This window comes from Anneissia japonica, unplaced genomic scaffold (assembly GCF_011630105.1).
Source record: "Anneissia japonica isolate Jap-2015-1 unplaced genomic scaffold, ASM1163010v1 scaffold287714_len2871179_cov188, whole genome shotgun sequence".
Classification (NCBI taxonomy): Eukaryota; Metazoa; Echinodermata; class Crinoidea; order Comatulida; family Comatulidae; genus Anneissia; species Anneissia japonica.
The window spans coordinates 849242-871088 of NW_022755542.1; the positions used below are offsets into that span (position 1 = coordinate 849242).

General features: G+C 33.8%; 1 protein-coding gene across 2 annotated transcripts; it reads left to right on the forward strand.

Annotated features, from left to right (window-relative positions):
- The first annotated feature begins 410 nt into the window (after positions 1 to 410).
- LOC117123544 (serine/threonine-protein phosphatase 2A 55 kDa regulatory subunit B alpha isoform-like) lies at positions 411 to 21201 on the forward strand. Of its 2 annotated transcripts, none has more exons than XM_033269505.1 (8): positions 411 to 757; positions 9047 to 9112; positions 10606 to 10703; positions 10948 to 11113; positions 11238 to 11528; positions 14677 to 14841; positions 15177 to 15438; positions 16001 to 21201. In XM_033269505.1, the coding sequence occupies exons 1-8, from the start codon at positions 511 to 513 to the stop codon at positions 16281 to 16283; spliced, it is 1578 nt and encodes a 525-aa protein (XP_033125396.1). In that variant the 5' UTR covers positions 411 to 510; the 3' UTR covers positions 16284 to 21201. The 2 variants fall into 2 exon arrangements, with proteins under 2 accessions (XP_033125396.1, XP_033125397.1); XM_033269506.1 differs by lacking the exon at positions 411 to 757 and adding an exon at positions 4914 to 5099.
- The last annotated feature ends 646 nt before the right edge of the window (positions 21202 to 21847 follow it).

Genomic DNA, 21847 nt, shown 5'->3' on the forward strand with positions numbered 1-21847 from the left:
ATTAATAATAATAATAATAATAATAATAATAATAATAATAATAATAATAATAATAATAATAATAATAATAATAGTGGTTACATTTCGCTCTTTTTACCTATTTTGATAGACTAGACGTTGTTTTGATGACCTTTCATTATTATTGATATAATAATGCGATTTGTTTATTACTTGAGCTAAGTACTTCCGATATTATGCCTACTTAGTGAATAAAAATATCAATGACTCTCAATTCTATATTTTAATTTTCAATTGCATATAGAGAACGCCATAGAAATTAATTGTTCCACGGGGAATTAAGCGTGAAAATCGTGATGGATCGAACACAATACGTAGACTATAGAACAACGAGTATGTAATCAATATCTGAAGGCTTTCCCGTGAAACGTCATCAATGTGTGTACACAGTAAGATCGACATCAAACTATCGGAATACCGGCGTAACTGAGTACAAAGTCCTATGTCTCTATAGGTCATTACTTTATTTTCTGTACGCTTTGTAGCGTTTACATGCTTCCCTGGTTGGACCAGGTGTCTTCTCGACGGGCATGGACACCGTCTAACTCAACCAGCCCCCCGGCGTTCCGGCGTAGTCCGGAAGGAGTAGCCGCTTGGTGGCTTAAAGAGGAGTTAGCAATGTTAGGGGGACCAGCCCAGATATACTCCAGTGCTATCCATACCGTCCAAAACACAATAACCAATTGCCGAAACATGTTGACAAGTTTTCCAACAGGTAAACATACGACGAAAACAGCAGGTAAGAGACTATTATGATTATTAGAAGACTTATTAATATTGGGCTCGGTATTCCAAACATTAATTTGCCCGAATGAACAAGGCGATCAATGTAAGTACGCACACACCGTTCAAATTAAACATTGCAAGCGACGTTTGCATGACTTGGGAGTGAATAGTATTTCTATGCACTTGACAGCTGGGATAAGTGACATTTGTAAGAAAGATATCTTCTTCCATATCCATGTTTGACTTACTCTTTAAAAACAAAATGCGACACTTCATGACAGCCTTTATGGTTGGGTTGAAACATATACAGTATAACAACAAATGATATTAATAGATTAGGTGACGGATAAGAAAAGAAATATACCATTTAACTTCTTGACTCAATGACTAACGTTACTACTGTTATGATCATTCATTTTTATTATTATTATTATTATTGTTATTATTATTATTATTATTATTATTGTTATTATTATTATTAATTATTATTATTATTATTATCATAATTACCATCATCATCATCATCATCAACAACATCTACACCATCATCATCTTCGTCATCATCATGATTATATCATCATCGTTTTCATTATTTATTATTATTATTATTATTATTATTATTTATTTCAGGTCTATTAGGCTATTAATATAACTACTGAAATGACCTACTATTCTGTAGGCCTCTTACTACTATAATAATAGTAATAATAATGTTTATTACTATTATTTTTTATTATTAACATTATTATTATTAATATTATTATTATTATTATTACCATCTTGGCACATAGTTCTTCCTTTAACAAAAAATGGGGCAACGGAAAAGCTTACCTATAAAACAAATTACTGTAAATTGAATGGTACACTAAGCCTAAACTTAGGGAACAGTTGGCCTACTTAGAATGTCATACAATTTTAACATTATTATAATAATTCGTACACGGCACCGATATTGATATTGTTAAACGCTTTCAACAACAAACGACCGTGACACAGATGTACTCGAGCGTTCTAATAGTAATATCTAAGAGCCTCATTCATACAAATGCTTTACAGGTAACAACTTAATTAATCAAAATCAATTACATAATAACATCATTGACAGAAAAGTATGATTTTCAAAATTGTGTGTAGATAGTCGTTGCTGACTCGGACACGGGCCCGGTGGTCGGCGCTGTGCATCGACTCCATTCTTCATCTTATTATTATTAATTATTATGCTATCATTATTATAATATCATAATCTTCAGTACTATTATTGTTATTTTCAATTATTGACTAATTATCATATACTTAGCGATTGGGAGACCGTCTATCTATAAAAACAAATTAGTGTAACGTATATCAATTGGTGCATATTAGTGGACTGTTAGATATGCATAATTGACTGACAGTTAACGATGAAACTAATCTCTGCCTGGAATTTGTGAAGGCCTCTCCATATCCAATTTCCACCCTTACGCAATATTATGATCAATAATAATATCATAATTTTACATTATATGAGGTACGTGGGTGTGTAGCGTGGAGGGTGGGAGAGAGTTATGGCGGAGGTACACCCGGTAACCGTTATCAGTCATACTAATAAATTTTTACTCAGGCTATCTATTCACTCCACAAGTGAGCAATTTAACACTGCACTTTTTTAAAGAACAATCTCAGATTGAGAATGAATTTTATTAATCATTGTTGTATCGTAAAAAAAACTTTCATGAAATGGGTTTTCATATAGGCTTATTATAATTACAGTATAAGTACTAATAATAATGATAATAATAATAATAATAATAATAATAATAATAATAATAATAATAATAATAATAATAATAATAATAATGATAATAATAATAATAATAATAATAACAAAAATATTAGTGATGATGATGATGATGATGATGATAATGATGATGATGATGATGATGATGATGATGATGATGATGATGATGATGATGATGATGCTAAAAATGACACTGATAATGCCAATGCCAATGATAATGCTGATAATAATTTATATTTATATGTTGATGTATGATGTAGATATTTAGTGAAAGTTATTATGTTGGAACAAAAGTTTTAAAATTATCTAGATAATGATAATGATTGTAATAAGAAAGAAAGATAATAATGTGATGTCGATGATGATGATGATGTGAAGAAGAAGATGATGATGATCACGAGGACGTAGACGACGATGATGATGAAAATTATAATAGTAATGATGATGTCGATGATGAGGAGGAGGAGGATTGTTATGGTAACTATAAAAATTCGTTAATGTTGGAAATGTACTCGCTTGATAGAACGCGAAAACTATTACAATGATGACCAAATTATAATGCTTAAGCCCTATGTATAGTTATACTATACCAGTACAAAGAAAATTATTTATGTATTATGATGATGTTGAGGTTTAGGATGGTGGCGGTTTTGGTGGTGATGATGATGATGATAATGATGATGATGTGATGATGATGATGATATTGATGATGATGATGACTATGATGCATATGACTATGATGATGGTTATAATGATAACAATTTTTTAAAAATGACGATATGATGACAACGAATACAAAATTAACGTCAATGTAAATATATGCGCTTTATAGAACACATTAATACACTTACGAGAAAAATATAAAAACCAAATTATTATTTGCATGTAGTCATATCAAAGAAAATTATGTATGTATTTATTGTTATAACGACGCTCGGAAACAGACCATCATCATTAGGCCAATAGTATTGATCCGTCTTACGGGAATTCAAAACATTGGCATAGGTTATTACACGCACAATGGCAGCGTATTATTCCGAATAACATTGAGTTATAACATTCTGATCAATGTTCAGAATAATTGAAGTAGGCCTATTTAGTAATACATTTAATAGAACATGCGAAATATTTATCATGGAAAATAGAATAACCTTGAAGCTAGTATTATGTGTTCCCTGCTATTTAAAAAAAAATGAAAAAAATATAGGGCGTATAATAGACAACCATGTAAATGTATTCTCCAATAATTATAGTATAATTAAGTCTTTAAATATGTATTGTGTAAAGATATTATTTATAATAAATTTGATCGATTTGCAAAATGTTGGCTCGAGAAATTTATTGATTTTTGCTATTAAAGTGATCTTCAGATTATTATTTAAGGGCTTTCATTACGGTAGTTTGTGTGATTGCTCCGAATCTGATTGTACCTTTTGTTATTTTTTTCTTTATGTGTTCACATTTAAACTGCTGTTACCTTTACTTTGCATTTACATTTACTTTAGGCCTACGTCATTTGCACATAATATTTCACGTTACTTTTTCTCTTACGTTTACGGCTACGTTACGTTTATTTTTACATACTGCATACCTACGGATATTCTAATCTACTAAGCATGGATTTACTTTATCAAAGACGTTTTCGGGAATAATAGTTTAAGACAATTATGGATTTTTCGCCAATGCAAATGTCATTAATTGCTCGTTATTATTTATACTATAAAAACGAGAAGTAAATGTTGTATTAATAGTAAAAAAAATTGATTACGTTCTGACATAAAAAAGGATATTTGACGAAAAAGTCGGGAACGATTAATGACATGCAGATTTTTTAATAGGCTTATCTAAAAACTGAAGGGAAAGATGGTTATTACCCCATCCTCTCCCCCCCCCCCCCCCTCCCAAAAAATAAATCTGTAAAAGCTAAAAAAAAACAAAAAAAAAAAAAACATACCAACATGGCAAAAAAATGTTTCCTCCCGATTCTGGCTTTAAGTGTGGTTTTCTAGTCCTTCATGTACACTCCGATATTAAAGAGTCACCTAAGTGATGTATGTGACGCTTTCTACTTTAGAGTTTACGAAGAAAATTATTAATTTCCAAAAATAAGAAGCATGATTTAGAACTTTATATTAAATAGACCTAATCAAGTGCCTATTTCTACTGCCGCTAAAATCAATCTCCTGGAATGAGTCCACACTATTTATGACTTGTGAAGTTATAGTCAAGTGAGAGTATTTTTTTAACTTGTAATATAAGTATTTTCTATGGCGAAATAGAAAATAAAAACATAACCGTCAGTACTCTTTACATGGTTTTGCTTTCACTACTGCCCTCTAACAACAATTATTATAAGAGTGGAGGAGGAAAATATTCCAACAAGTTAATCGATATGACGTCACGTTAGACATTTCCTCTCGTAAATTCGCCATTTTATAGGAGTGAAAATGCTTCTTGAATTCATCATGAATTGATCTTAACAATCGTTCTTGCAAATATTTTGAAAAAGTCATGACAAGTTAATTGTGTATCTAAGTGGCATTTTGCATCGGACATTTGTTGATTATTACAATGGCAGGTGAGTTTATTTCATATTACATGTAACGGATTCCGAGCAGTCATTGGACTGGATAAAGCGGATATCAAACATCAGGTCAGGAAGCTAATCATATATTGCTGTTCAAATATAGTAAATTTTTGTGGGCATTGGCAAGCCTTCCAAATACTCATAAGCGTCCTGCTGTATCCTTTGTTGACGGAGGTGCTGTAGTCTGTGTTGTATAGGCCTAGCCTACTTTACTCATGAATATTCATCCTTGAGCATTATTATTATACTTCTGAATCTGGAGCAGTATACTATACTTCTAATATCTTGATGAACCTGATGTTACAGTACATTAAATACAAATCAAGGCTGATGTAGCAGTGAAGGCCGGAAGCTGATTACATATTCAACCTACTGTACAGTATTGTTATTTTACCAGTCCAAACCATTTTTACACTTCATCATTATAATCCACTGTTACAAAGTACTCGGTATTGATTTGTAGTGTCACATCAGATTTGTCCAGATAGAAGTAAATAATGTGCTCTTGATGCATGACTGATACATGGCTATTAGAACTAGATTTACCCAGATATGTGCACGTGCACTGCAAGTGGGTTAAATAATATCAACGTTACATAAGCAGGCCTCGAGTTTAACGGTGGCCATTGCCGCCGGTGCCCTCCCAGTTGGCCTTGGTGCCCCTGAAAATGAAGCACGACAATGGCCACTATTTGCCTGCCCTTTTGCAGCCTTGGCCTCGGTGCTCTCATGACGCTTAATATAGACCGTTTGACACGTAAAATAAATCTAATTAAGAACGTTCAAATCTTGAGAAAACACGAAAGCCAAAAACGTAGGTCGCCTAGGCTAGCATAGCATAGGCCTAGATAAGGTTGCAGTGACAGAACATGACAGAATTTCCATGTGTGTTGATACGAACTGTTTTTGCGGTTACCGTTGCGTGCGCATGCGTCTGACTCGAGTGGTAATTGCAGTAAACATGTGCAACTAGCCAAAGCAGCTAGCTTTGGGTGGCGATCTGACGTCATCGCAGCTCAAGCATGTGAAATTAACCTAATTGTTGGTTGACACTCGGCTAATCTAGTTTGACAACCAGTTTAGAGGTGTGGCCTCTCCGATGAAGACGCTCTGAGCAACAACATCAGATATTGAACTTCTTGAACTTTGACTGTTTTGTTTACGATCGCCGACCGCCCCAAAAAACTAAAAGTTTATTCCAACATTGAATCGATAATAGTTAATACTCTAAACAAAGTCATTTTAGCATTGACAACGATGGCTTGGCTAGGCCTAGCTTGGCTTGGCTAGGCCTATACCAGGGATGTCACCAGCTTTTTGAAGTGCCAGTCGGCGATCACTCCGCGTTTTCCCGGGGGTCGGGGTGCCACCCCCCTCCCGTTTTCCCGGGGTGGGGGGGTCGCCGTATTCGTGAAAGCTCTTAAAAACCAAAAGGCCTAAGTAAGTCGAGCAGGCCTATGCCCAAGGCTAGCTGACGCGATTTTTTTTTTGCTAGGCCCAGGTAGGCCTAGAGGCCAGGCCCAGGTAGGCCTAGGGAGGCTAGGCCAGAATTTGAGGAATGCAACAAAACAGATGAAGATGAGACTTACTGTAGGCCTAATTAAATTCAATAGTTGACATGCTTTGTTTTAGATTAAAAAATAATAATGAACAAATCCTGGTGACAAAGCGTCGATCCGACTGTACCCAGCCGCATTGTTTGCCGTAATTTCACATGTTTGACGATTACCACGATGAATGTGTATGTCACTGATTCATGTGCACTCGTTTATTTATTTTTTGTCCATTTACACACATTATATATCAATTATAATTAAAAGTGAAAAACTTAAAATCCAAAATGAAAAGAAAGTAAAGAAATAAAACATAAATCAGGTTTCGTAAATGTTTAATAATCTTCCTGCCCCGGATCATGATCTCATAATAAAACACTTGAATGGTCACGATTTCAACTTTAACCTTTGAATGTGTACAGAGCAACCGTGTCATGCCGGCCCACGATGGTCGCTATGACTCAACTGGCCCTAGGCTGTTAAGTTAGCGATGAATAGCAGGGCAGTGCAGTATTTTGTTACAATTAACGTAACCACAGAAACATTTATTGTATTCTTATTGTCTTTATCTATCAATTTAGCTTGTCTATTGTTTAGGTAAACTAATTATTTTGTTACAATTTGTAAACTGTTGAAATAATAGTGGTGGTCGGGAGCCTGTAAATCCTGGTCGGAAATGTTGAGTGCTGGACGGGCCCGTCCACCGCCGACCAGCGTGGTGACATCCCTGCCTATACTGTAGCTTGGCTTGGCATGTAGATGGATGGTCATAATAATATAATGTGTTAAATTTTCAACTATAATTTTAGTAAAGTTTGTATTAAAATCTACAGTAAATGCTGTATTATAAAATATGTAGCGAACATATTTATTTATTATTCAATCAACCAATAACGTAATCATGGGCAATATTGTGCTAAAAATATTGGTAATTGTAGGCCCAGTCATTACTTCTCTCAACCTACTGTGCGAAGCATGCAACATCATGTACCAAACAGAACAGAGCGGAGAAATACCATGTGATATAATGTTTATGCAGATGACAGCCTTTTTACAGTTAAATTCCAATAAAAAATAGTAAATTACAAGTTTTTATTCTAAAATCATAACACTTCATAGCGGTACTTTCTATAATGGTACAGTACTGGCAACCAGACGTCGCACAGCAAGTTTCAACCAGTTTACCAACCATGTGCGTATTGTTGATGTTTGTAAAGCCACTCACGTGACCCCGAGGGCCCAAAAAATAATTGTTTGTTATTGTTTTGAGCGAAGAGGGTTCAAATAGGAATTATGTTTCAGATGTGTATGAATGAACATAATATGAAAAAAATTATTTAAACAACCAAAACTATTGCTTGAATGTCGTAGGAAACCTAGAACAGCACTGTATTGTGTGTGTTTGAGTAAAATTACTAATATTAGGTCAGCAAACCGCTCCTACTGTACCCTAGGCTAATTAATTGGGCTATCTTGGGCCTAACCTAGGTTTGTGATCTGGAATTGTTGATGACCGGTGTATAGGCTGCACCCTGAATCCCTTTATCCAGTCACAAGTATGGTGACCACAGCCACTGTGCATACTGTGTAGTTGCATAATGTAGGCCTAGCCTATAATTGGTTCACTGAACATTTTTTTTTTTTAAGGTAAATTTGCTAAAGGCAAATGTTTTTTTAGCAAATTGAATTTTCTTTAGCCAAAATTTGATGAAAATTGTTTAAAATCATTGAAAGTCATCTGAGCTGACTGGAGCCTTAGTCACGGTGCCGGAAAAAATCTTTGGTACTGTAGGTCCACGGGGGAGAGAGTTCTTATGGCCCAAAATTGATTGGCAATCAAAATAGCATTATTTGATAAATACTGTAGGCAAATTAATATTTTTGACACACCAATTTGGTATTTTAAAAATTTGCTAAATAACACAAAAGTTGAAAATATTACTACATAGGCCTATCAAGTATTCTCATTTTAGTTGAAAACAATATCTGGGGTGGGGGGGGGGTTGTTGTAAATAAATACTATACCATGTCCAAAGTAATGGGAAGTTCATTCAAATGTACAGTACAGTACACCACATTGATTAATTATAGTCATAAATATTAATTTTTCATTAACTCATGAATATTAATGAGTTTTTTTCGAAACTAACTACCTTGCAAATATAAGAAAGTGGATTTTACATGGACTGAATGGAAACATAGTATTTTTTCAATTGTATTTAGAATTTGTCAGATTTTTCAGATATTCTCAAAGGTATGAGAAATGAATTCCATAGTGGAAATTTTAATATGGGACCTGGTACAGTAACTACTGTATCTCAAGTTTTGTATGTAAATTTATGGTGTTACTATAGTTTAAATTTTGTTGATTTATGTGTTTTTTAGGTGCAGGTGAAACAAGCTGGTGTTTCTCACAATTAAAAGGAACTGTTGAAGATGATGTGACTGAAGGTTTGTATAGTATTCATTGTTTTTTGTAGGGCAAAGTAGTTGACGTTTTACTTTGATAACTTCCTTAAAAGGCTTGCACCGAGTGATCGCTTCCTTCCTGACAAACTAGAATTGGCTGCACAATGATTCTCTAATCTCGCCATTTCTAGAGTATGCCATCTAATTTTACATACAATAGATTATAGGTGACCATTCTGACAGTATCTACCAAAAATGCTAATAAACGCAGCGGCGCTTATAAGCATATTTGAAGTTTCAGTGTATCGTTTATTCGAGAGTTGAGCTTATTCAAGAGTGGCGTTTAAAAAGAAATATTGGCATGGCGCTTTGCATGCCTGTTCCAATGTTACATATCTCGCTTATTCCCGTGCAGTAGTTGGTAGGCCTATCATAGGTTCTACGTCATAGAAGATAAACTTTCATAAAGAAATGCATGTGTCTTCATTGTGTTATTTATTCATTTTAACACTGGTACAGTATACATTTGTATTTAAAACCCTGTTTCTCAAAGCATTTCATTACACACAGGACTCTTGATTAAGCGCTGCAGCACTCTTTCGAGAGCGGACTTAGCGACAAAAATCATGTTTGTTGCGGCGCTTATTCAAACATTTATTTGATGTCATGATGAGATGTCATCATGACCATATTTAGGCATATCACATATTTTTGTCAAACAAAATTTGAAGGGCTGCACAGGGCTTTAGAAATTAAAAAGAATATGGAAGAGATTAGTTGCCAATACATGAGCAACTAAAATAAAAATTTAATTCAATGTATTATTTAATATTTCATTTTTTCTGGCCATTTCACATGAAAAAAAATAAAAAAACATTGAAAATTGGATTAAAAAACCCCCAAATGCTGAAGAAATGATGTTCTCTGTCAGAGAAAACAGTAATATGCACAATAAAAATGTGTTGTTTTTTTTTTTGACATAATCCTCCTGTACATGTTTACTAAAACGATTTTATTTTTATTGTAGATTTTATTTGACAAAAGCATGTGACATGCTTAAATATGGTGATGATGACATCACATCATGACCATATACAGTATAGGCACATTTTGACTATGAACAGTTTTTTTTTGTCAAATACAATTTGAGTGTGGACAGAAATTAATACTGACCTAGGCTGAATATTATGTCAGTTTTTTGGTTTACATTTTAATGATACAGTTTAGTGTGGAAAGTATGAAAATGAATGCCCATAAAAATAGATTTTAGTACAGTAAAATGTAAACCATGTTGTAATTGTAAACATTATGGGGGTTTACATTACTGTATGTATGGACTTGAGAAATCTAGGAAGAAGTGATAATGTCACATCTTTCTACAGCATAGCCATTTAAAGGAGTTGTTTTTACATTTTTAACAGCATCTAGAAGGTTGATTTATCAATAAATGTTGGTAGACTGAACAATTAGGCATTTAGTTCTTTAGCAAGCTGCTTTTACAATATCAAGGAATTCTTGTTTTTTTCTTCGAACAGCGGATATAATATCAACAGTTGAGTTCAATCATGATGGAGAGCTATTGGCAACGGGTGATAAAGGAGGAAGGGTTGTCATCTTCCAGAGAGAAGATTCAGTGAGTACCTAAGTTAATGATTATTAAACAGAAATTATTGAAAATAAGAGTAATTAAGGTGCCTGATGTAAATTTCATCATAAAAATTTATTCATGCACACACATTAAATAACATGATGGCATGCACGCACAAGTATGTTTACATAACACTTAGTACTTCATTAAAATGAAAATTCTCATTTATCATCATGATTCATTTCTTGGCAATGCATCTTTTTTTTCTTTTTAATTTTTTTTTCTCTAGCTTGATCCCCAGCACCCTTCACGAGGGGAATACAATGTTTATAGCACTTTCCAGAGTCACGAGCCAGAGTTTGACTATCTCAAGAGTTTAGAAATAGAAGAGAAAATCAACAAAATCAAGTGGCTACCTAGACACAATAATGCACACTTCCTTCTTTCAACAAACGGTAAGCACATTAATAATTAATTAAATACATGCAGCTTCCTATCTTCTGAATTGGGACTTTAAATAGGCCTATGATTTTCTCCTATCATTCATTTTTGGATTTTTTTTTCACCTCTTATCCCCAGATAAGACAATCAAGTTGTGGAAAGTATCAGAACGTGACAGAAGATGGGTAGGATTCAACTTAAAAGATGACGACGGTCTCATTCGTGAAAATAATAGCATTCATTCATTATGTATTCCTCATTCCACCCCTATGGAATTAATGGTAGAGGCCAGCCCTAGGAGAATATTTGCTAATGCTCACACATACCATATTAATTCTATATCGGTCAACAGTGATGTAGAGACGTACATATCAGCTGATGACCTCCGTATTAACCTTTGGCACCTAGGTATTACAGACCAGAGCTTCAGTATCCTTTGATAATTTACAATACTGTATTTTAAACATATGTTTATCCAAATATATGTTTTTCCTGTGACCTCATTTTTCAGTTCCTTTGTGACCTTAGGTCACAGTGGAACTATTGGGGTGATACAGATATGAAATGTGTGTGTGAGATGTATGGGCACAACATGTTGGTATGTTTGTAAACAAATAGGCTCCTAAACGGTGCTTTGCGGCGGGTATACATTGAGTCCCATAGTTATTGGTGAACATGTAGTTGTGCAAGAAATGTTTGTTTTTTCAGTTAGATAAAAAAATTAAGTCGTACGCGATAAAACATATATCCCCTACCACTATTTTTGAGTTGTTTTTTTAAGGCAAATTTGGATTTTGTTTTGAAGTTTGCCGACATTTTGTTTTTTTTTTATCGCGAGAACGTCAGTAGTAGACATAGAACAATATACTTCCATGTTTACACTAATTACAAGTTTATTATGTACAGTATATTAAACCACACATTCAAATCACTATGTTTTCACAATCGTATGTGCTATTAAAATATGAGTATGAATTAAATGTAATAGCCCACGAAATTAGGACAAACCCATACAAGTCGGCAGTTCTTTCTTTCACAGTGTTAGCCACTAGCTAGGCCTAGGCTGGGTTACCCACTCAGAGAGAACGTAATGGGCCTGGCCTAGCTAGGGTTATGTGGTTAACTTGCTAATAATAAAAACAATATACTTGTTTAGCGTCACCACCCGACCCTGGTATTTGGCCTGCTTCTGATGTTTTACATGCCCAAAAAACGTCTAATTTGCCCAGGAAATGCTAAAAAAAAAAATGACTGAAAAATATAGTTTTTCATTTTTTTTTTTATCATAAAGCGTGCCACCAATGTTATATTTTTGCCATAGGCAAGAGCAGTGCAGCTGCGACAATCTGTTTTTGGTACTTTAAGTCATTAACAAAAGTCTGTAGTTATAAAAGATGAGAATGGACGGTGTCTTTCGAGATGGAAGTGCTATTGAGCAAAATGTATCACAATTTTAAGTTCTGAAACGTTTTTCAAACAAACAAATCCAGGCCTAGGTGAGGAGGCCTAGGCCTATGCGAGGTCCAAGAAATGTGCCCGGCGGCAGTTGGTGTAAGCTTAGCGATGATTGTTGAGGCCTTCCGCGAACAAGTATGACAGATGTATGGAACACTTTGTATCGTATGTTCTCAGTCAATTGGATTCATTATATGACTACTAATATCCTATTCTGATAATTATAATATGATAAATATGTGTATTGACTTAAAAATTATATAATGATGAATATGCGAAGGGCAAACAATATGTTTCCCTTAATGATATAAGGAGGCTATGAGTTAATACTCATGGGGACTGCCTCCTCTCAGTGTTGCAATGTGTCGCCTTTTCAATAAATCGGTAGACATGTCAAAGTGACAGCCCCAATTCAGTGGTGCGTAACCAACAAAAATTAGATAAGCTTTGAGGCTAACTTCTTGACCATAATAGAGTTTATTCTACACTACTTGCTATGTGGTTTAAAATATTTGTCATTCGGCCTAGGAGCGATTGTGTGTGTACAACTAACTACCATAATGGTTGTTCATTCTTCTTTGATGTGTTGGTTCTGTTGTAGATATAAAGAGTACAAGTATTTAAATTTGTTCATTTTAAAATCAGAAAAGACAATGACAACGGCTGTGGGTCAGACTCTTTGTCAATTGTACCATACCACGTTAACTAAAATTCGGCAAACTCCAGGGGTTTCAAAAGCTGCCGGTACGCGACGGAATCCGCCGTGTACATAGCACATGTGCACAGCCTACTTTTTAGGCTGTTAAAAAAAAAAAGAAATAGGCTACCAATGCAGAGATTGTGTGGTTGTCCTCATGTACACAGTGATACATGTCTAGGCTTATATTTTTACGTTTTATATTTACATTTACTTTTTCTCAAATCATAGCAATTGTCTAATGCTTGCTTGTTTTAAAATCCGATGCGACACTGATGATGATAATTTATCTGTTTGATTGGCGACTGAAACAACATCGTGTTGACAGATCTCTCACTCATCATCACCTCCAACACTTAACTGACCTCATGGATAGAACTGAACCTAACACTGGCTGTTAAACAGTCTCCAGCTGAAGTACAAGGAGAGCATCAATGGGAATTGAACCTGGGACCTAGAGATCTCCACAGTTAAGCGCACACACAGTGGCTACCACCAGTTAAGCTGACTGAGCTAAGCTGCTCTCCATAGGAGATAATACCAATAATTATGTGTGCATAAATAACATTAAATTTCTACCAGTAAATTTAAATATGTTTCTGTGGTTTAGTATTGTAATGTCTTTAAACCATTGAAAGTTAATCCCATAAGCTGTTCTTTTTAATGAGCAATTCATTTTTTTTTTCAATTTGGAAAAAAAATTCAATAGGAACATTGAATTCCTGATTTTCAAGTCAACTTTATTCCAAATCAACTTCATACATAAAAAAAAAAAATATGTAGATCAGAGATGATAAATTGAAATGGAAAGGAGCATTCAAAACCAGGAAAGCTTTTTCCTATGAAACCCCCACCCCCGTACAAAAAAAAAATGAAAAGAAAAAAGAAAGGTTGATTTAAACTAACTTAACTCCATGTAAAACTATACCCCGCTGGACAATAGTTAGACAAAAATAGTTTTGAAAGATAAAGAGGTATTATTGAGTTCATTATGAAGCTCTCTTTTGAAAGTAAAAATGTGATTTTGAGATTTTAATAGTTGAGCTATCAACTTTTAATGAGATGCACAATATAATTCAGTTTTAGCTGCCTTACTTTCTAATTCTACCTCATAAATACATAACAGTTCTTTCAGTTAGTTCCTTTTTATGAGATAGAATTACAGTTAACTTGCTTAAGTCAAAGTTGATCATATTTTACATGCCAAATTGTCGTGTTTTCCATTAATTAACAACCTGTAAGTCAAATTTTATCTAAGTTGTACAATTATTCAATGCCATTTTGGATTTGACTTTAGGCAAGTTCAACTGTACAATCAAACTTACAGGTTAGTCTTGTTTCATTTTTAAACGAAAACAAGGCCTATGGATATGGTGTTTGCAACGATGACCAAGATTGTGTTTGTCCTTAACTGTTGCTTTATAGATATTGTTGATATTAAACCAGCAAACATGGAGGAACTTACAGAGGTGATAACAGCTGCTGAGTTTCATCCAAAGCAATGCAACCTTTTTGTTTATAGCAGCAGCAAAGGAACCATTAGACTCTGTGATATGCGTGCCGCTGCTCTCTGTGACCAACATGCTCGAAGTGAGATCACATGAAAAATATTCTTCCTAATCATCTTTATCATCATCATCATCATCATCTTTATTATCGTTATCATAATCATTATAAAAGAAAATCTTGATATCCAGTTACACTGCAACTCTGATTTGGTAACACATTTTTTTTTTTTTTTTTTTTTTGCCGCCTTATATTCATCATTGTCATATCTTTTTCATTCCTCTTTTATCATCATTATGTTCTTTCCTTTATCATCATTAATATCTTTATTTAAATTTTGCAACTACTTTGACATGCCTCACCACAGTATTTGAAACATGCAATTTGATTGGCTCATTACAAAATTTGCCTTTCCACAGTATTTGAGGAACCAGAGGATCCCAGTAACAGATCTTTCTTCTCTGAAATTATATCGTCAATTTCTGATGTGAAGTTCAGCCACAGTGGTCGTTACCTTATATCGAGGGATTACCTGTCTGTGAAGGTGTGGGACCTGCACATGGATAGTACACCTGTAGAAACCTTTCAAGTCCACGAGTACCTACGTAGCAAACTATGCTCTTTGTATGAAAATGATTGTATCTTTGATAAATTTGAGTGTGTTTGGAATGGAAATGACAGGTGGGTCATATCAGTGTTACAAAACCTTTTAGCCAGAATTGGTATATTTAATTATTTAATTTTATATAAATATACATTACAGAGGAGCAAAACAAAAAACAGAAAAAATTTCAAGGAAAAATTACAAAGGCAAAAATTATAAGAAAACAGTGCCAAAGATTAGCAAAAGCAGCAGTGCCACTGACTATTTTATACAAAAAATAAATGAATAAATGAAAAAAAAAGAAGAGATTATAACAGTTGAAATTGTACAACATGGTGTAACAGTTATCTCATCACCATCTGATATTATTCTGAACTTTCTCCCTTTTTGTTTACCAAATTCTGACACTGTTGTCCTCCTTGGGATAAATGAATATATATAAACGGAGGAAAAGATTTCTAGTTTTTATATTTCTAGACTTTAAAATTGGTATGAATAAAAGCAGGGAAAAAAGACAGGTTAACCGATGGTGCGGCTGCCAGTTAAATATCGGCTGGTACCAAGAGAAAAACAGTCATATAAATGTGTTGTATATTACTTTGAATATTGTATTAATCTAAAGTTTGCTTTTGTTTGCAGTGCAATTATGACTGGCTCCTATAACAACTTCTTCCGCATGTTTGACCGCACGTCCAAGCGGGATCTGACGCTGGAAGCTTCTAAGGAAAACATGAAACCCCTCCAGGTGCTAAAACCCCGCAAAGTTTGTACAGGAACGAAGAGAAAGAAGGATGAGATGAGCGTCGATAGCCTAGATTTCAACCGCAAGATTCTGCACACGGCCTGGCACCCCAAAGAAAACATCATCGCTGTGGCAGCCACTAACAACTTGTATATATTCCAGGAGAAGCCACCCAGTTAGGCTAGGTAGAGAATGTAGTTATAGGTAGGTTTGTAAAGAATTTTGATATTGAAAGAAGTGTGGAGACTTGGCTCAGGTGGTTAACCTGAGTAATGAATAATGACCGTCGAAGGCGGCAGCAGCAGCTTAATGGTGGTAAATGTCCGTATATATTCTCAGGTCGTAAGCACTAGAGATATAAGAAATTTAGCAGAAGTGTTACCGCTGGTAAAGATAGCTCGCCCCATGTTTCCCCATAGCAGAATGACCAATTTAGTTGACAGCATTGAAGAATGGACACTGTGTGTACCCTGAATGTTGATAAGGAAGAGATCCTTTTGGAATAATAATGAAGATATTTCATGTGTAAATTAAATAAGACATTGTCTTTGTGCATTGTACCGTTCAATGCACATGAAATGAATTGACCCAATCCTGATTTTGTGTAGTTTTGACATGAGAGAGTATGAAACAATTGACTGCATACTTATGTGTTATAAGAATTAACAGGTGATCAGCATTTTGAAATAAAATTTAAAATTATAGTACAAAAAAGTTGTTGCTGATTAACTGTTAATTCTTGAAACTAACTGAAGTTGATCATAGATCGTAGATCACCAGTTCAAAAACCATTATAAACGAAGAGATTTTCTTCTTTTATAGTAATAATAAAGATATTTCATGTGTAAAATAAATAAGACATTGTCTTGCATTGTACTGTTCAATGCACATGAAATGAATTGACCCAGTCCTGATTTGTGTAGTTTTGACATGAGAAAGTATGAAACAAGGATGCAAGCCATTGTTATTCAATATTTTTGTGATGTCGTCAATTTACCTCCTGCATTATTTTCCTATCTTAAGCCGTGCACTAATTTTCCATTAGAAAACCAAAAACCACAAGAACGATAGTGGATACAGAAAAAAGGTCAAATATTTGAAACAGAGGCCATCCTAGATTTCTGGTAGAAACCAGAATTTCAAGCTACGTTGTTGATATGTTGTGCATATTTTTCTAAGACACAGAAGGAGTGTTGGATGAAATACCTGGGATTGGTTAATAAGATGTAGATTTTAAAAATATCTTTAGAACGGGGGTGGGGGAGGTAGAGGGTGCTTAGACCCCTTTTAGTTACCTCGGGAGATGTACTGTTTCGAAATCCCCAGAGAAAAATTTGTTGGTTGGACAATGCTGTGTTGGAATAAACAAACAATAATGAAAGATATGTTAAGCCGGGCACAGACTGCGTCAGAATGCAAATACAACTCCACTCCCTGTGAACACCAGACAACGTGACGCTGTCTGCTCATTATCGGTGGCAGTCTGAATGGATGGTCATTGTAAACAATGTTGCGTGCATGGTGTTGCGTTCTTAAAATCGTGTCAGCCGACAGCCGTTGGACGCAGCAAGTGCAACAGGGTAGAAGACAATGTACATCAATCATTTGTCTTTCACTATAGAATGATTTTTATGATTATATTGCGCTATATTTAATATTTCATTTCGAAGCAATGTCTGTATTGCAAAAACTCGTCAAAACACAATCTGTTTATAATACAAGTGCAACCTTTGGGACCTTAAAATTTGGGTGATCTTGGGGTTCCATCTCCAAGACATTATGCTAGTACTTTGAAAACCTATTCTTGGAATTGAAGGAGTCACGAATTGATAGTTGAACTGTATTTTTGTGTTCTTACTACAATAATGCACATACGTGCAGACAATAATAATGTTATGATCATATCAGTGTTATAAGCTGTGGTCTGCCCACTACAACAGCAATTTGCTTACATTTTTGGAAAAACTGACTTGTAAAGCTATTTGTATAGTCATATCTTCATACATAGAGAAGATTATTACTGTACACATTAATCTAAATTTGGTCTAATAATTCCCATCTAATGTATGGTATACAAATATACTAATTGCGTAAATATAAAATATTGAATAAGTGGCTTGTATCACTTTCAACACATTTTGTTTCACATGCTCTCGAATACATATCGGTGCACCCCATGGTATGTATTCTTTTGAAATATGAAATTGGGGTGGATTAAAGTCTAGATTATGGCTTCTCTCCTTAGCAACTATGAACACTTGAATTATTATATTTTCAATTACGGTAATTGAAACGCTGGAGTGCGATTTAATTGTGTTATTAAAATAACTCTGAACAAACCGCATTCTGTTATCTGTAAACCTCGACCAAAATTTGTTGTGACATCATAAAAATATTCAAAGCTAAATGAATTGACCAGTCTGACACTGTCAGAAATACCAATGAATTCTTATAGAATATAAAATAATTAGATATTATATAAAAAAGTAAATAAATAAACTGTATATGTTCATGTGTAAGTCTTCAGTGTTTTACAAATACCCTGTTTTTTATTATTTTTTTTCGAATATTTTGTCAGATTAAGATGAATTAAAAACTTTGTTCAGTTAAAAAAAAGTGATTGTTTTCAAATGTAAATTAAATGTATTTGGCTTAGCATTTCCTTAGAAAGAAAATTATACCCTAGTGACTGCATACTTGTGTGTTATAAGAATCAACAGGTGATCAGCATTTTGATATAAAATTTAAAATTATAGTACAAAAAAGTTGTTGCTGATTAACTGTTAATTCTTGAAACTAACTGAAGATTGTGTAGATCGCCATTTCAAAAACCATTATAAAATCAAAACTCAATCCTTAAAAAAGACAACCATAAAAAGCAGCATTAAAAGTTTGTAACTAGGAATTTCTTAGTAGAAAGTTGAAGAGTACTATAAATGTGTTTTTATACCACAAACAAAAACAAATTACATAATCAAAAATATTTTACAATAAATTTACAATATTTGTTCTCACCATTTTGCTCAATCTGTATAGTTTCATTTTGTTTTAATCTGTTGATGTATTTATTTGTAGATACATTTTGAAAAATGTTCGTTTTTCACATAATTTTCATCTGTAAAAAGCAAATGGTAGCACTGTCTGCTACTGGTTCTTTGAGTTGAGTTTGTCACCATGGAGATGTGTGTTGGCAGTAGCCAGCTTGGAAACCACCGACAATTATATGGAAATGGAACAAACGATGTCCATATTCTGCAGCACTCAACAAAAACATTAACATTGAATAGTGCCCTCTAGGTATATGTAATTTCTGCTGTTGTATAATATTGTTTTGTATAGTTTATTAGCAAATATTAAAATGTTTTATTTGCAATGAAGGCCCATTGAGATTAGGTGTTTCAGAGAACAAATTGTTTCAAGAAATTACGATAGGATGCTAAGATTGATTAATCCATCAATTGATTGATCAATCAAATAAAGAACTGATTCTTTAGAAAATGATGAATATGTTACCTCTAAGCTAGTTTGTATCATGTTTTAAAGAAAACTTTGGTATACTTTTTGTTTTAATAATCTTATGTTCATGTACAGACAGTTTGGTGTCAAAATCATTCCATATTTTCGGTGGACAAGATGACCAGCTCTATACTGTCCTGTGTTTGGCCTTTCAACAACAGTACACATGTTAAACACTTTTTCTTATTTTGGTATACTGTACATGAATGTTATTACAAAAAGATATATCAAAAATAGGTAGCAGTATTTTTACGAAACTTCGGACATGAAATATGGCAGTAGATTGTTGGTATAGTTGACTCCGAAACATGTTACACAATATTTTTTTGGAACTATTTTAGAATGGTGCTTATAATGAATATGGTTAATTATTATGCATTAATTGTTCAGCCTTCAGCTTGGGTTAGTTAGGTCATTAATTGCATAGGGCAAAAGATGATGTCACAGCTTGTTTATAAGGCCTAAACCTTAACATTAAGCAATAATCAATTTTCAATGTTATCATTTTGCTTTTGAATTTTTTTAACTTAAGATTGCTTTGGATGGAATTTTGGCAGCTATCAAGTTTATATATTCTAAAATAATGTTTAATGATATAAATGTGTATTTTGTAAGAGTGGGGATGGGAATTCCTGGTAATGAGCATGTTATCGCAAAGCAATAGCCAGTCTATCCTACAGTGTACCTTAAATAAGCGACGCAAGCTTAGCTCGATGTGTTGTCGATCACCTGTGATTCTTAGGTTTTTGGGTGACTATTGAAGATTTACACAATCTGAGACTTAACGATACTGTTTTAAGAAATTGTAAACAGTATTATAAGGTTTATCAATCATCGTTTGAATAAATAAAAATTGTTTTGCTATGTGGCTCTTAATTTTTGTGAGCCCCACTCACATGTCGTGATTTTGGTTTTTTCATTCTTAATCGAAAGAGGTCCAAAGACTACGTTCCAAGATGTGAAATATTTGATAATCTAAATCCCATCATCATTATGAGACACAAAGATTGGAATTATTTAGTCTGTGAGAAAAAAATGTTTGTATTATTGTTTGTTAATGCATATACTGTACATTATAAATGCTGGTACTGTATAAACTTTCATTTTCTCTAAATCTTTACCCAGATACACTCAAAGCTTATGTGCAAGACAATCCATATTTGTAAGATTTTGAATAGTAATTATGTTAATTATGTTTCTGACATATTATTTTTGTATTGTTATCTGAAATTGTTTTAAACAAATGTATTTGCTACCTAGTTTATGAAATTCAGTTTTGATATGTTAAACTTTAATGGAATTTCATATCAATTTGATTCAACAGTTTTGTTGTAAAAATGTTTTCGTTTTTATGTACTGTGTCCTGATTGGTTGAACTTGCAGGTGTGGTAGCGGTAATGCAACAAAAAAAATATGATGGCTCTTAAATGGCTTAGCCGTGTGTGACATGTACAAGACATCGTAGAGCTTCCTCTTGTAATGCATCCCTCAGTGTTGTGATCAGGTAGTCTGATTATGTGACGTTGAAAACATTTCAGTTTATATCTCGAGGAGCAAATTAAATGAACGAAGATTACTGTAAGAACTATTTAAATTGGTTTTCATTTTGTGTCTGCCACATCCTCTGTGTGTGTTTTAAATATTTTGGTCAGCATGTCTACATTTAAGGTGCAGGTTAAACAAATCTACATATAATGCATAATTTAACTTGAAACTTTAAAAAAAAATTATATAGCATATTTCAATAAGCTTTCAATTTAAACTATACTCAAACGAAAAATATAATACAATGCAATATTTATATTCTGGCAATGGATTTTTGCATAGGAAGACTCCACTCCACTGCAAAGATAGAATTGGTATTTATTAGTTCCTATGCTGTAAAGCAGTAGGAACCTTTCTTTGCAATAGCTTTGATCTGACGTCATTAAATTTGTCTAAAGTTTGCAAACAAGCATACTTGAACTTGTTGGTTATGAATTTTTGGATATATGTAGTATTGGTGAAGAAATGGTGCTCTATTGCTTGGATGTATTTTCTGATAAATATTAAGCAATATATACACTAGAATTTTATTACACCCCAACCCCCTTTTTTTATCCAAGTAATCTAGCGTCAATGGTACAGTTGGTTATTGCATGTCAATTTTGATAGCTACCAGATGCAATTTCCTGACGCGTCTCCAGACTCAGGAATTTTACGAAAAAATGCAATGACTATCGCTTGAG

Coding starts and splice junctions, on each gene's coding strand:
- LOC117123544 (XM_033269505.1), top strand. CDS start 511: ATGCTTCCCTGGTTGGACCAGGTGTCTTCTCGACGGGCATGGACACCG. Junction 10,704..10,947: donor TCTTCCAGAGAGAAGATTCA/GTGAGTACCTAA, acceptor TTTTTTCTCTAG/CTTGATCCCCAGCACCCTTC. Junction 14,842..15,176: donor CTGTGACCAACATGCTCGAA/GTGAGATCACAT, acceptor GCCTTTCCACAG/TATTTGAGGAACCAGAGGAT.